The sequence below is a fragment of the Phacochoerus africanus genome, chromosome 1 (genome assembly GCF_016906955.1).
Source record: "Phacochoerus africanus isolate WHEZ1 chromosome 1, ROS_Pafr_v1, whole genome shotgun sequence".
NCBI lineage: Eukaryota > Metazoa > Chordata > Mammalia > Artiodactyla > Suidae > Phacochoerus > Phacochoerus africanus.
This window is the reverse complement of record NC_062544.1, coordinates 242,468,410-242,485,482: the sequence shown is the minus strand read 5'-3', so window position 1 is coordinate 242,485,482 and position 17,073 is coordinate 242,468,410. Positions and strand designations below refer to the sequence as shown.

The 17,073-nt window shown below is 38.8% G+C and overlaps 1 protein-coding gene across 2 annotated transcripts in view; it reads left to right on the top strand.

Annotated features, from left to right (window-relative positions):
* Positions 1 to 17,073, top strand: part of CRYBG3 (crystallin beta-gamma domain containing 3) — a 123,116-nt gene that overhangs the window by 26,292 nt on the left and 79,751 nt on the right. For both annotated transcript variants that reach the window (XM_047794113.1, XM_047794122.1), the window contains exon 3: positions 9,504 to 9,931. In XM_047794113.1, the coding sequence (XP_047650069.1) occupies positions 9,504 to 9,931 (428 nt within the window). The remainder of the gene's footprint in view (positions 1 to 9,503; positions 9,932 to 17,073) is intronic.

Below are 17,073 nucleotides of genomic sequence, written 5' to 3'. Positions count from 1 at the left end.
CCTCTGTAGGTGCCAGATACTGATTTGAGAATGTTAGAGGGGGTCCAGAAAGCTCTCATGGAATTAAAAACACATGTTGTTCTGGCCTAGTGTATTCACTGGAGAAATTTTCCTACCGTGACAGGAAGGAATGGCATTTCCTCTACATTATGTCGTCTTGTTCCTTTCTCTTCTCACCTTGGACACCTGCCCTGGTTGACTTTATTTTTACACCTCAGCCTGTGATGAAGCTCACATCTATCCTGAGCTTCAGGGTGTTCTCCTGAGCTTCAGGGTGATGGAGCTGGTTCTTTGATGAGTCTTTCCTGTGAATGTCACTGGGTTTGAGATTTGACTCATTCAAAGTTGAGCTCAGTGTATTTTATCCTAATTTCTTTCTCTTCCTGCATTCCCTGTCCTGCTGAAAGGTGCTACCAGTTCCCCAATCTTGACATCAGGGATTGCATCTCTCCTTTATTTCCCTCCCTGTTGTGCCAGGGCCAGCCCTTCCTGTCCATAATCTTTGTTACTGTATCACTCAGACTTTTCTTATTTATTTATTTATTTATTTATTTATTTATTGGTCTTTTCTAGGGCCTCACCCAGGGCATATGGAAGTTCCCAGGCTCGGGGTCTAATCAGAGCTATAGCTGCCAGCCTACACAACAGCTGTAGCAACTCGGGATCCCAGATGTTAGATGACTGGCTGGGGTCACCTGTGGTTAAGGGCATGCACTTGGTAAACTATATATAACTACAGCCCCTTAGCAGAAACTTCATGGAAATGATAAAGTAATACTACAGATAGAACCTTGGTTCCATTCTAGAGCATTTTTAAAAAGCAAAATTTCATCCTTCTAAGTAATTTTAGTTACAAATTATTTGTGACATCCCAGAACTGTTCCCAACACTGGTGTGTTATGACTTAAAAGATGCAAGTAACACTTTGTTATGTTAAATGATGACCAGCTTATCAGGGCAGAGTAGTTGGTGACAAGCCTGTATGTCTCTTTACATTTTTTAATGGCCAAAAAATTCTGTGATACAACTTAGAATAGATTTACAAGGAGATCCTGCTGAAAAGCATTGAGAACTTTGTCTAGATACTCATGTTGCAACAGAAGAAAGGGTGGGGGAAAAATGTAATGTATACATGTAAGGATAACCTGACCCCCTTGCTGTACAGTGGGAAAAAAAAAAAAATTCTGTGATAAAAATGTAATCTTCCAAGCAAAATTACTTTAACAATGGGGGTGTAAATAATTCAACTTTGCACCTTAATATTAGTTATAAAATCCATTTATTAAAAAAATGGATGCAATATGTATCAATAGTTTATATAGAGTTAGACAACTCACTGCAGACTAAATCCATTACAATAAAGATAAATAATGATTCTAAATTAAAATATTTAGCACCACTTAAACTGTAGTTAATTTCAGATATTGGTAGTAATGAGGTGATAATAAATATTTCCTCAAAATTGAGGACGTTTACACTTTCTGTGGTAGAATTTTAAAAATTTTTTTCTTTTAAAGTTCTATTGAAGTATGGTTGATTTACAATGTTGTACTAATTCTGTACAACAAAATGATTTAGTTATACATTACATACATCCATTCTTTTTCAGATTCTGTTTCCATATAGGTTATCACAGAATATTGGGTAGAGTTCCTGTGCTATACAGCAGGTCCCTGTTGAACATCCATTCCACATACAATAGGGTACATATGCCAACCCCAAACCCCCAATTTTAAATATTAGCAAATATGCAAGTAATGTGCTGTGCCAGATGTCTTAGGAGAAAACTAACTGGAATTCCCTAGTTATGAATTCTCTAGGTGATGAATGCCAGATTTGGGTAACTTAATAATTTAGGTAATGGTCCTACTCATTATGGAAGCATAAAATTGTCTGACTTTACCTTATGGTGAGAAGGAAAAAATAAGGATATTAGAGTTATTTACTAGAGTAACATAAATATATTATGTATGTACACACACATCTAGGAAATTTCCGTTCTGAAAAATTTGAATTGTAGTAGAAATTTCTCAGGCAAAGAGGACAAGGGATAAGTGGTCTCAGCAGTGTTAATAGTGTTGGACAAAGGCAGGCCTGTGTAACAGAATGAACGAGGGAGCAAGAGGGGAGAAAATAGACTGCTGAGAATGCATGTGGTGACATTGGGCACCATAAGCATTGTGACAAGAGATGAAATCAGAGAGGAATACAGGGCTAGATCCACCAAGACCTTGAATGACATGCTAGGGAGTTTGGATTTTATCCTGACAATGGTATACAGCCTTTGGAGGCCTTTAAGAATGACCAGATTTGAATTCTAAAGGACTGTGCTGGCTTTGTCTGGAGAGCACACTGGGGAGCTTTAGGAGTAGAAGCAAGAAAACAGGGTACGTCACTCAGTGCTGGCAGTATTCTGGGAGGAGAGGTCATGGTGTCCTGGTGTTTCATCTGAGTTTTTAACAAGTGGGAATGTTAGAGTTTACAGGAAAGGGAAGAATGGAGACACGGTGTGGTCAAGTTCCGTTTTGAATGTATGGAATTTGAGGTTCCAGTGAAACATTCAGGTGGGTATGGATGTCTGATTAATAGTTGGATATACAGTCTTGAGTTGAGGATACAAATCTGGGAATCATCTAATTAATCATCCTGTGGGAAATGAGATCTCATTAGAGGATCATGAAGGTAAAGCATGGAAATAGAAGAAATGTGATGTGTAAGGGATGGCTAGAAGGATGTGAACTTGAAGGTGATGAAGGGAGTTTTCAGAGAGAAAGAAGGGGAGCCTCAAGGTGATGTCATAGAAGCTAGAGGAAGACTGATTTTCAGGAACAGATGCAGTCTCACCTTCTGCAGACACATATGTGACCAAGAGCAGAAAAAAAAGTACATTTAATTAGCAAGTAGCACATGTATCTCAGAGACAGTGGTCAGAGCACAACTGAGGAGGAAGCCAGATTACAGGAGCTAAAGGAGTCATTGGGAGGAAGGGGAAAGGAGAAGGTAAGGGTTGGTGAGTCCTTTTAAGGAGGCTGGTAGTGAAAAGAGTAGAGAAAGCTGTCCCTGGACTAGACTTTTGAATGGTGGTCTGCATATTGGGAAGATGGGAAGTTGGTTTCCTGAGGAGACATCAAGGCTTATAAAGTGGTGCCCTGGTGGGTCCTTGGAGGAGGAGTCCTCCCTCTATCTTGAGTCTGCATGAAAGAAATAGGACAGATGCAGCTACTGTGATGAATAGAGGAGAGGTGGCAGCGAGACTATGAGAGAGATCTCCATGAAGTTAAAGTTAGGGTCGTCTGCTGAGCGAGGGATGGGATAGTGGAAGGGGTGTGGCTCAAGGGATGTGGAAAAGATTTGTTATGGCTGCTGTGGAAAATGGGGAAGGTTGCAGACTGATTTCCAGCCTCCAGCAGAAGGCTGTAAATTACAAATTGTTGGCAGCTTGAATCTGCATAGCTGTGCTTATTTACCCCTGTGGGTTTTTTTTCTTTTTGCAGCCGTACCTGTAGCACATAGAAATTCCCAGGCTGGGGGCTGAATTGGAGCTGCAGCTGCTGGCTTATGCTAATAGCCATGGCAATATTGGATCTGAGCCACATCTGCTGCCTACACCACAGCTTGCTGCAATGCTGGATCCTTAACCCACTGAACGAGGCCAGGGATCAAACTTGAATCTTCAGGTTAAGAACTATGTCCATTCTTAACCCACTGAGCCACAATGGGAACTCCCAGATTTTTTTTTGGGGGGGGGTGCACCTGGAGCGTGTGGAAGTTCCTGGGTCAGGGATCAAATCTGCACCACAGCAGTGACCTGAGCCACTGCAGTGTGACTATGCCACATCCTTGACCTACTGTACCATAGGAGAACTCCCCGGGTAGATTTTTAAAGCAAGATGTATTCACTGACATGTAAAAGATAAAAGCAGAATTGTTTTAGCAGGGATGACCAAAGAACAAACAAAAGAGGCTTTGAGCTAATTAGCCATGTTTGATGGCTGGGTAGAGAAAAACATGATAATATGTGGGGACTGAAAGGGACAGAGTAAGAGAGGCCGAAACTGAGGTGAGGCAGGAGGACTGGTGTGGTGCGTGTGCCTGGGGCAGTGGGGTAGGAGAGCTGGGAACATGAGAGGATATAAACATTTGGGAATGCTTGAGATTGAGGTTCAGAGATTGGGTGGTTATAGATAAAGTCACAAAGGTTAGGGTAAATGAAAAGGTGAGGTTGAGCGGAAGAGGAGATCATTGGAGTAGAGGTGCTAAGGAATGGGGCTCAGCATGTTTTAGGGGTTTGTCCTGCTATGCACAGTGAAGACAAGGGTCTTAGGGAGAAAGGATGACCAAGCCAGGTTCTTGAAACAGTAAAGGAAGAGTCGTCTGGGTCTTAACTGTTTTTCTGTCAATAGATGCTGTTTGGTGTACTCTTTTTCCCTTGACCTTCTTGACCTTGTTCCCTGTGCCAGTCACCATGGTGGGACAGCACCTGCTTCCTGCTAGAAGCTACTTAAGGAGGTGATGAACTAATGCCAATTAGACCTGCAAATATGTTTTATCACTAGAATGTAGGTTCTGTGAAAGTAGGGCTATTGGTGTATTTTTTCACTTTGCATCAAAGCCCATGGCGTAGTATCTTGCTATTCATCATTTGTGGGAGGAAGGAATACTTTAAAGTTTGCATTGAGTCTAACTGCTGCTTGGTACACCCCATCTCCCCCTCTTGCTGCATTCTCCAGCAATACTCTTCCAAGTCTCCTCTCTTTTGGGAGCTCAGATCCCAGCTCCACCTCTGTGTCTCTCCTTCAGCTGATCATCTCTCCTCTCACTTTACTGAGGTCAGGGCTACTTGTTAGACTTCGCTCATTGTCTTCTCCCCCCTTAAAGGATTGCTTAGACATTAGCCACTTCCTTACCATTGTCCTTGGAAGAGGAAGTGTCCCTACTCCACTTCGAGGCTCATGTTTCCCCTTTATTAGAAGTAACAGAGTCTATACTGGTCTCTTCGCCTTACCTTCTGCTTTTCTTACTGTGCCCATCATCTTTCTCTTGAACAGCAGGTATTCCTTTTCTTCCAGGTGTAGAGCTAATGCACAGAATAGGAACAAAAAGTCTTTTGTGTCTTGGACCCTCCACTGTCCACGTTTTTTTTTTTTTCTCTTTTTTTCTAGTTAAAAGGTCTCTCAGAGAAACCTTCTATTTACTGAGTGTTCCTGTTACCCAGTTGTGTATTCACTGTTTTAACACCTTGAGTTTGCAGCTGTACTCTCAAATTCCTGATCTGTTATGACTATTTCTCCTGCCTTCCTAGGGCTTTCTATGTCTTCATTCCTTCATTTATCCAATAGGTTTTAAGCACCTCTTATTGTCAGGCACAGTTCAAGGTGCTTAGAGATACCACAGTGAATGAAACAAAGAACCTTGCCCTTGTGGCTTTTCTTTCTAGATGAAGGAATAAATATTGAATAATGTGTGGGTGTGTATTTGATACTAGAGGGTACAAAGGAGGAAAATAAGGCAGAGAAGGGATATAGGCAGTTTCAGAGTGGAGGAGTTTACTCTTTTAGATGGTGTGTCTGGGGAAACCTCCAATGGAGACGTGACAATTAAGTAAAGGTCTGAAGGGATGTCAGGGTGTGAGTCAGATAGCTATCTGGGGAAAAAATATTCTAGCAAAGAGAAGAGTGAATGCACAGTTCCAGAGGTAGGGGCAGGCCTCGCATCTCTGAAGAACAGTGAGGGGCCCTCACGGTGGAAAATATCCTTTGGAAATATCCTTTGTCCTTTGCCTCTAGAGTGGTGCTCTGGAGGAACAACTGGTCTGGTTTTGGCCTTTCCCATCTGTTTCACTGATTTCCGCTCTTCTTTGTGCCTGCGTTTTAGTCTTTTTTGTCCCCAGGGCTCTTTGGTTGGCCCCCCTTTCCCCTGCACATACTGTGTATTGCCAAGTTCCTAACTGTGCTCTGACTGCTTCACCAGAGGCCCGAAAAGTCAACACGTTTGCCACTTCCATAGTTTGTTGCCTCACCTCTCCCTGCCCCCACAAAGGCCCTAATCTCACCTCTCCTTCTATTTTCCATATCCATTTTTGGTTTAACTACTTAAATGGTTTCCCAATTTAGAAAACTTGGTCCAGTTGCCACTTTGTTATCCCTCACTCTCCACCTTTAAGTGGTCATCTTATCGACCTCATTCTCTATCCTCTGTGCACCCCTCCCTGCCCCCCGTCTTCTTCAGCCACACCCCCACCGTAATAGACACACTTCATACTTTGGTGTATTTGACACATGCTCCGTCTACCTTGTGTCTCCACTGCTCTTCTTACCCTTCAGGAGCCAGCTCAAATGTTACCCCTCTGTACAGTGGGCTGTCCCCACCCCCAGCCATATTAACTCTGCCTCCATGGTGTTCTCACCTCTCCTCAGCCCCACCCAGTGATATAAGGACTCTCTTGCTAGTAAGCTCCTTGAAGCCACAGCAGAGTCTTATTAATCATTGTACCTAATGCTTTCCTGTGTTTTCCTGTATTGGACACATGATGGAAAGAATAGAGAGATGGATGAATCTGGACCTAAAGGACACTGCATTACAACATATTAATTAAGTTCCCAAGATACATATGCCTTCATCTGTAGTCTTTATATGCATAACACCAACATCTTTGAGGATAACTGGACTTGATGTTTTGCTAGTGTTTACATGAATTGCTGAGTGCTTTCATTCTGGAACTCTCTTGTTGGAACAATGGCAGATAGTTTTGTTGGCAGATGACAGTGGTCCTATCTTGTGACAGGCTGAACTTCCTTGTTGTCTAGGCTGAGGGCAAAGAGTAGTTATTTTAGAGCAGACTTTAAAATGTAATTAGGAGTTCCCCTTGTGGCTCAGCAAGTTAGGTATATGGGGTGGTCACTGCTATGACTCTGGTTACAGCTGTGGCACAAGTTCTGTCTCATCCCCGGCCTGGAAACTTCTGCATGCCATGAGCATGGCCAATAAATTTTTTAATGTAATTATATAGATACAGAATTTGTTGTGTTAACTTCGAATAGCAGTGATCTTTTCTGCTAAGTTTTATCTCTAGATAATTTTCTTGTTGTTCAGGGTATTTTCATTATTGATACGAATTTCTCAGAAGTTTATTTGGGAAAAATTCAGCAACTAAGACATTTAAGGGAAATGAAGAAAATGGTCTTTAGTGAATTTAAGATACAGGGATATAGGATTTGCTATTCTGGAAGAGCAAAGAAGTGAAAATTGAGGGGAGGGACAATAAGTGATTTTTTAAGAAAAATTATATATATCACTCTAAAAAAGTTAAATGTGAAGATTTGTACTAGCTTAGTAAAATGTATCTTGTTTATAAAGCAGTCTTTCATACTTTGAAAGGAATTGTCAAGTAAAAATAATTGAGGCAGTGATATAAATAATATTTTTGACAGAAATTATTGTCTTAAAATTTTATTTATTAATGTCAAAAATGTAATCTCCATGTTCTCTTAAATTTTCCTTTTTTGAAAAAATCATTGCCCCAATTTTGTAAAACTCCTTTGTAAATTTCTAAAGCATTTTAAGAATATTTATGTTACTGGCGTGAGTTGCCTGTGGTTCAGTTTCCTCAAGTAGCTACCCCGGCTGAGCAGTCATTCATAGTAGTTGCAGAAAAGAAATCACTGTTCTATTCATGTTACCGTCTTAGTTTATTTTGAAGCAGGAAGAAATGTGCTGGCCATTACAACAAATTAAGTGGAGAAATGGAGTAATTGAAAAGGGCAAAAAAAGGTATATCTTTCATACGTATGATCACTTTCAAAAATGTCAACTAGCACATGTTATATTGCCATACTGAGAGGCTATTTATGCTGTTTACATGAGGAGAGGGCACAGTTAATTTTGACTGCAGGGTCCCATAAGGAGCAGAAGGCTTGGTGGATGATATGGAGACACGTCGGATTGAGTTGCAGTTGAAAACAGTAAAAGGTGAGACTTTGGGTGACCCTAAAAGGCTGGTGATATTCTAAATGTAGAGACTCACAAGTTATATTAACATCCTAACACATGGAAAAAAGCTATGTGTTTACTCAAAAATATCTGACTCCCAAGGTGGGAACAGACTTAAAATAGTGCTCGCTTGACTTTAATTTCCTGGGCTAATGGGCTCTAAACATATTCTCAACCTTTCATGTGCCACATTTTTTTAGTGCCTAGTGGAGCACTCCTTTCAACTGTTTTGAATTTGGATTAAAGCAGAGAAGGAGGTAAACAAGTGACGTTAGAGGATGTTCTTGCTTTCTTGAAGGTCAGCTTCTTACAAAACTTGATCCTGTGACTCTATAGTGCCCTAGGGTGGCTTTACCTTGGTGTCCTGATATTTTTCCGACTCACACTTGAGCTTTTCTTTTATAAGGACTAGTGAGCATGACATCTGACAGATGCTATCAGACCACATTCCTTTTACAAGTAGGTGAGTGAGCATGTTGGGAAGGCAGGCTGAGCTGGCCCACTGGCCTGAAGCTAAGAAAGCTTTAGGGAGGAGGGAGCCATGGTGTGCCACCACGTGCTGTCTTTACACAGAGCCCGCATGAATGGGGGCTGGCTTCACTAGTAGGTTAGTCACGAGCAGGTAAAATCCACTCCTGGAAGTGTTTAACATTTGCAAGGATTCCCTGTGCTGTGTAGTGTTTGCATTAATGGGATTTGTGTTTTACCATGAAGCTTTCATAGTTGGCTTTTCCTCTAAATTAATATATCATGTTGCTGTCTTTACTTATGTTCTCTTTTTTTTTTCGCCTCACCCAGGCCAGGGATCGAACTTGAGGCAAAGCAGTGACAACACTGAATCTTTAACCCCTAGGCCACCAGGGAACTCCTTTCCTCATCTTCTAAGGAACAGTTTTTCACAGTGTGGCATATTCAGGGGTTAACACAATGCTGAAATTATGAAGTCAATTTAGGTGTTGTCTGATATCCTGAGTGTGTGAAAATGCTGCCATTAGCTCTATAATAATAAAGGCTAAATTTAAATACAAATAAGCTTTGCTATGACCTGTCCTTTTACTGATCTCTCATACTTAACATTTAATCTTCTCATTTGTACTCTTAACCTCCAGTCATTTTAAAATCATTATAGGCTGACACCTCACTAAACAAGGAGGAAGATGCACAAGCATCAAGTAGACACTTTTTTAGGTCTCCTCAGAGGGCACTTCCTCTAGGAAGCATCCCCTGAGTTACCTCCTCCATTCTCACCACCACCAAATCTGGACTAGTTGCTCCTGGCTTCCCACGTGTGCTGTACTTCTCCCTTTGTGACACTTGCTATATATGGTTTTGTTAAAGTCGTGCTGACTGTGCCCTTCGGTAGATTGTAAATTACTGTGGAACAGAAGCCATCTGTCTTATTCACAGATGTTTCCTTGGCGTCTAGCATAGAGTGTGTCATGTAATAGGTTATCAGTCAATCTGTCTTATTTTTTAAATGATGATGCTTATTATTCTTCATTTTGTTTTCAAAGATTCCCCAAAGTGAGGACAAAAGGAGCCATGCTGAGAAGCTGATCACTCTTCCAGCACAGGAAGATTCCAAAAAGCCAAATGACCTTTCTGGTTCCACCTCAGATGCCAAAATAGGAGAAAGTGACAAACAGCCAAAAGAAAGCTTTTTTCAGTTTCTTGGTAACTTATTCAATATCTCAGGAAAATCATCTCTTAGTGAAGCCAAGCAATCTTCTTTCAAAGATGAGCATGACAAAACTGAGAAGGATTTACAAAATCCCACTGAACATCATGAAGAAGGGGTCCACAGAGAGAGAGCCACCGTCAGTGGCTCCCTGGAAACCCAGGTGCTTCCAGCAGAACAAGAGTCCAACTCAGCTGAACTCTCTGATGCCTTTTCTTTGGATACAGCACAAGACAGTGAACAGGAAACCAGTGATTTGTTAAGGTAAGTTTAAAATTCACTTAGCTAAAAAAAATGAGCCTTTGGACCTATCTTTATTTTTTAATTAGAAAAAAAATTATTATGGTTGAGTTACAGTGTTGTGCCAGTTTCTGCTGTACAGCAGAATGACCTAGTCATACACACACACACACACATTCCCTTTTTTAAGTTATCTTCCATCATGTGGACCTAGCTTTTGAGCCTCAGTTTTACTCCTTTTAATTAAGGAGATTGGAAAAAGTATTCTGTAATGTCCCGGCTCCTAGGTGAAAAATTAAATGAGTCTGTGTGCCATACATGTGTCTAGGGCCTTTTGAGCTATTTTGTGGGGTGGTACTAATACCTTTTAGGTGCTAACTTTGTCCAAGTACAAGATTTATTTCTGACTTAAGACTTCCTTGAATGGGAGTATTTTCTGTTGTCCGGTTTCTTCTGTAGTAGGTTAGGCAATGTGTTTAGTATCTGCATTTTGGGAACAAAAATAGTACCAAGGTTTTTATTCACATTCTCTCAACATATTTTCTTTATGGAATCCAGTTAAAGGGGTTAAGAAAAGAAATTAAATTGACTTATAACCATTTGAACCTTTCCCACAGCTCAGAGGAACAAATCTTGCACACATTTAAGGAACAGTTCACTACCCCTGTTTTCTTTTTTTGATTAACAGATGGGCACTAAGGTTTTTGTTTTTACTCAAATGTGCTAGAAGGACTATTTTCTACTCCAAAAATTTTTTTAACAATGTTGAGTCCATCAGACATTTTGTAGAACATGGAAGTATTCATTCATAACTAATAAGGACCTGTTTTATTGATTTTAATTTAACCTCTACATGAGGATTATTTTATTATTTGAAGAGGTCATCAATAATACTATAGTTAGATATAGATGATGACTTAGAACTTTGTGGTTCTCTGTAGTCTCGAAGTGTCCTCATGTGGGTGCTTTCAGTCAGTTCCTCCTAGTAAGCTTCTGAGGGAGGTGTAGGCACAGACCCATCTTAGAGTTAGGAGAACTGAGACCCAGAGAGATGTGAGTTTGCCCATCCAGAGTGATGTGGTGGGACTTGACCTACCAGATGTTAAAGGGAACTGATACAGCTACACTGATTGATATTGTGTGACACTGGTGTAATATTTGCTAGACTTAAATGGAACAGAATAGACAGTCCAGAAATAGACCCTCGTATATTTTGTGATTTGAGCCTTTGAATTGTGATGGCATTATGTATCCTTTGTGGAAAGGAGGACTTGGGAAAATTGGATAAAAATTTGGAGAAAAAAATAAAAGCTAGATACTCATCTCATTTTTATATTAAAATTAATTAAAGTGGAACATACAAACATACATAACATACAAAACAAAAACTAGCTAAGTGTGAATTATTTTGGTGAGAAACAGTTTCCTAAGCGTGATGGCAGTGGGAAGTATCAGGAAAGAAGAGGTCAGTAGATTGGATTGCTTCCAGTTTTCAAACTCCCTTATGTCAAAGGCCATAAACAATGAAACATTAAATTGGCAAGTGAGAAAATTGTATTTTAAGAAATCAGAGAATGCTTTAACTGATAAGCATTTTAGACACACCAATAGAATAATATGGGCAAGCAATATAAACAAATTATCCAGATGAAGGAAATATAAACCTCAAATAAGTGGCGAAGAGGTTTATTCTCACTGGCAAGCAAGGAAATGCAAACTAAATTGAGAATTTTGCTCCTTTTCAGTTGTTAAGGGTAATAAGCAGTAACACTCTGTGAGTCAGAGTTGATTTGGGTAATGCTCATACACAGTGCTGCAAGTGGAGGACACTTAGGAGGGCAGGATGTATCAAGAACCTTGAAAGGTTTGCAGGTTATCTCTAGTCATGTGCAAAGGTGTTTAGTGAAACATTATTTATGGGACCATATTGTCCAACAGCAGAAAAATGGTTAACTTTGGGTGCATTGTAATAGCCTATTGTCTAAAGCAGTGCAGTTCTAAGTGTGGACCTTGGACCAGCATCACAAGGGAGTCATTAGAAATGCAGATTATCTGATTCAGACCCACTGAGGCAGAATCCCTGGGGGTGGGCCCAGCAGCCTTGGAACAGCCTCTCTCCAGGGGACTTTTTGGTTCCAAAGTAATTTAAAATGGTGGGGATTTTGAGGTTATGTGGAAACTGGGTGGAACCTAAAGTTTGTGCTTTTTCTTTTTTCTCTCTGGGTTTGACTCCTAGGTCAAGTTTACTTCTTTGGTACTGGACAGTAGAAGATGGAAGAGGATACTGTTCCTCTTACTTCTTGTTAGTAAAGCCCTCCTTGTTAATAGTGATTGCTTAAGGCGATTCACCAGAACCACCCTATCAAAGAGAAGTGATTCTAGACTTAGAAGGAAAGGAAGAGACCACTGGGCTCCCAGTTTGAGACACAGGCTTTCTTCAGCCTAGCTTCATCAATCCTACAGATGATCAGGTTTAGAATTATTGTTATAGTACCTTTCTTTTAAGAATTGTCAGTTTGTTTAGAAGTGTTATGTAAAAATGGGATAAGATTTTGGTTAATAGTTTATTTTGATAGTATGATTAAGAACTACTTATAGCTGATTTTAGATATTATTTAAATAATGTATCTGGAGAAGATATTTACTAATAATTTTGAGAATCTATGTTTTTAAGTATTAAAGTTGTTTTGGTTCTAAAAGCAAAGCTTATATTTAATTATTATTGAGATCATAACATATTTCAAATATAAAATGTTTAAAATTAAGAGCCTATACTTTTGAAATTACTAGATTTCAGTTTCACATAAAAATAATTTTTTAACATAAGAAAAAGTGAATTATCTGAAGGTTTTGCCTTGCCTTTCTCATGTAAAAATGCCCATACTTTTTTTTCCCTTGTAGGTCTTTGTAATCAGAGGGTATTAAAAATGATGAATGGCTTAATTTAGACAAGTTAATATAATAACCTGTGCTGTATAATGCTATCCATTACTATAGCATCAAACATATTTTTGATCACTGTTAATCACTATTAACAGTTTTCAAAACTTAGACAAGTTATTACCAATAATTTTATTAGTATTTTAAAAAAATCCTCATCAGAAAAACATTGTCAACAATTTGATCTTTACTTAATTTAAAAAAAAGCTTTCTAATTGTTTCATGTGTAGTTGACTCTGCAAATTTCATTTTTAATATCCATAAAGCCCTTAAACCTGTTGGTAACATTTTCTAGATTGTTTTCCATACATTAACTCATGTTTCTGATATAATTTATGTAGGAAGCTACTTCACTGTTGGGTTCAAATTGTTTAAAAAGTTCTGTAATTCTTATATTTTGAACAGATTTGTATCCAGCATGAGAAACTCTTCTGTCAAAACCTTACCATGATATTTTTTAAAATTTCTGGTTTTGGAGCTTTCTTTACATAGAAAAGTTAAAAGCCTTCCCTAATTTGAGAGAAGATATTCTTAACTTTGTAATTTGAAAGGAAATAAATATTAATGCTAAAAAAAATCTTAATCATACTTACTAAAAGTGAATTAGATATACTGTTGCTAAAACGCAATTATTTTCAGGCTTCTTTTATAAAATTTTCTGTAAAAAATGACACATGTATTTGGTTCACCTTTGTAGTATCAGATGTATTGAGTTTATCCATGGTAGAGTATAACCATTTGTAGTACCTGGAGGCTTAATAAGTCTCCAGATGTACATAGATAGTTGTGTTTGGGCTAAAATGCATAGAACTTTTTTCATATTTTCAGTCGGTATGTCTGTTTCCTTAAATATTTGAGATTTGCGGGTATTCTCCTTCTTTCTTACTATTCAGATCACATACCTCTTATATGGGATAAGCTACAGACCCTATGCACAATTACATAATACATGAAATTAATACATCCTTTTCTCGATTTAGTTTGTGAAAATAAACATTTTCCCATCTTTATTGGTAAAGTTACAAGGTTTTTACATTTCCATATATTTTCCATTTGTTTTCTTTACTATGGAAAAACTTAACAATTAAAGGCAGATTTGTGTTCTTGAAAACTATTCAGTTATGAAGATTTAGCCGAAACCTATGAGAGAATGTTGTAGAAAATGGACTGAGAAAAAAAAGTGTATATGTGTATGACTGGGTCACTTGGCTGTGCATCAGAAATTGACACATTGTAAATCAACTATATTTATTTTATTTTTTTGTCTTTTTGCCTTTTCTAGGGCTGCTCCCGCGGCATATGGAGATTCCCAGGCTAGGGGTCTAATCGGAGCTGCAGCTGCTGGCCTACCCCAGAGCCACAGCAACGTGGGATCCGAGCTGCATCTGTGACTTACACCACAGCTCACGGCAATGCTGGATCCTTAACCCGTTGAGCAAGGCCAGGGATCAAACCCGCAACCTCATGGTTCCTAGTCAGATTCGTTAACTGCTGAGCCACTACAGTAACTCCAGATCAACTGTACTTTAATTACAAAAAAAATTTTAGGCGTTCCCATCACGGCTCAGTGGAAACAAATCTGACTAGTATCCTTGAGGACACAAGTTTGATTCCTGGCCTTGTTCATTAGGTTAAGGATCTGGTGTTGCCTATGTGGCTGTGGTGTAGGCTGGCAGCTATAGCTCCGATTTAACCCCTGGCCTGGGAACCTTCATATGCCATGGGTGCAGCCCCAAAAAGACCAAAAAATTTTAATTTTTTTAAAAGAAAATAGACTATGTTGGCATGACTAACCTTTTAAAAAGTAGGAATCAGTACCTGAAAGGGCTAATTATAATACATGAAGCTAAGCTTGAAACTTTGATTTTCAGTGCTTTAAACATGTTAAAGAGTGTGTATTTTAGCTACAAGTGTAAAATATTTCCACCCAGGCTGCTGTGGGAGATTATCTCATTAGAAATATAAACTGGTTCATACAAATCAATATAATCATTTTAGTTGGAAGTGCCCAGAAAGCTCCCCAGTGATCCCTCCCCCAAAGGACTTCAAAACTTCTAAAAATCTTTATTATAGAAAGTTGAAATTTAGTGGATTTTTATCTGTGGTTTATTTTATAAGAAGCCCTTTTAGATCAAATGTTGCTTTACTGGATTGATGCAGAATAAAATGCCTTGAGGTCTCATTAGAATGGAGTTGGCTTTAAGAGAACATAAATTTATTATACCTAAAGAAGAAAATTCCGATTCTGATATCTCATTTCTTGTTTCTTTGGACATCATGCACATTTTGGCGATCTTTTGAGGAAAAATTATAGCAGCCAATTGAAAGTAAGTTTTAAGTACAAAATGTAAAAGCTTTGAAAGAAAATCCAAGCAATGAAACTTCTTGTCATTTGTTCACACTTCCGGATCTTCATATGTTGCTCTGAAAGGCCCTTGTATTTTCTGAATAATTTATGTATTTTTATATGGGATTTCACCAATAGTATTACTTTACCTATATGTATTTTTATCTTCTTGCCTGTTTTCTCAGACAGGTTACCTTATCCAATTTTGAGTTTGTTTCTTAACAGTCTTTGATCAAGCCTAAAATTCATGCATTAGCTCAAATCACTTTTCTAAGGCAAAGCTTTTTTTCTATACATCTCCTTTAACTGTTTTAAAATGGACAGTAAAAAAATGAAAAAGTAATCAAATTTTTTTACAATAGTGGTGTGATAGGATTTTAAGGGCTGGCAGTTATATAGATTGAAATAAATTATTTACAGCTAAAATTCAAGAAATATGAAAAAGGCACAGTTAATGGAGATTTTATATGTCAAAGAAGACTTACTTTCTGTTTTATCATTTAGACAAATTAGCATTTTTTGTGCTTTAAAGTGGAGAGAAACATTATTTTAGATATTGGAATACTGATAACTGGATTTCATAGTTATTCCTATAGATTCTAGAAAGATTTATTAGATGTTTAATCTTTGCTTTTTTGGGGGGAGGGATGCCACACCCACAGCATATGAAAGTTCCCAGTCTAGGGCTCCAATTGGAACTACAGCTGCCGGCCTATACCACAGCCACAGCAATGCTGGATCCGAGTTTCGTCTGTGACCTACACCACCTCTCTTGGCAACGCCAGATCCCCTACCCACTGAGTGAAGCCAGAACTCAAACCTGCATCCTCTTGGATACTAGTCAGATTCATTTCTGCTGAGCCACAGCAGGAACTCCCTACCATACATTTTTATAGTTGGGACACTAAAATGTAACTGGGGATCAGAATTGAAAATACTTTTGTATTGTCTATAAGAATTGTAGAAACAAATTACTTAGCTTATTTAGTATCATTGCTTTACTTATTCATTCATTAATTCATGCAAAGTTATTAAATCTATACCATTTGCCAAAACTTATAGAGATCTTAAAAATACAAAGACAATGAAGACATACCACATTCCTTCAAATAACCACCAGGCTAGTGGGGAAATAAATCAGTGGATGTATCTTTATAATTTAATATGGCAAGTGCTGTGCTCAGAGTCCTTTGTTCCCAGAGATCGGAGGCTGACTGCCCATTTTAGCAGTAAAAGGGTCCTGGGCTAGGTCTGCATTGGTGATAACAAGGGAACTGAGTCTTAGAGGACACTGGACTTTCTCTCAGGCTGGAATTGAAGGGGAGAGAATGGCGTGTGACAAGGATTGGCTGTGGGGCAGCACAGCATAACATCAGAGGTTCCAGAGACAGATTCTTCACAGAAAGTTGGCTGCTGAGAACATCAGGAACATTATGCTGAGGGTGAGAAAAAGCAGGGAACTCATTCTATAGATCTTTTTTGATTTCTGCATTTATCCAGGCAGTTCAATACTATGTTAATTGGATATTTGAAGAATTTAACCAGAGAGAGGATATTTAAGGCAAGTCTGTCATTTATTGACTTAACAAATATATACCCAGTGCTTCATGCAGGCTGAACATCCTGCCAGGTGTTTTCTTTACAACTTGTCTACTGCTGTGCTAAAAGTTTCTGGTCAAATTCACATCTAAGTAAAGGAAGAGAAGCTCACTATGATGCTTTGTTATGGTGGAGAAATCAGTGATATAGCCATGAACTCGGGATACAAATATGATGCAATGAGGCAGTGAGGTTCCTTCCAGCCAAACACGCCTGGAGATCAGAACTAGAACCCAAGCCTCGGACTCGTCATCCCATATTCTCTTCATTAAGCACTATG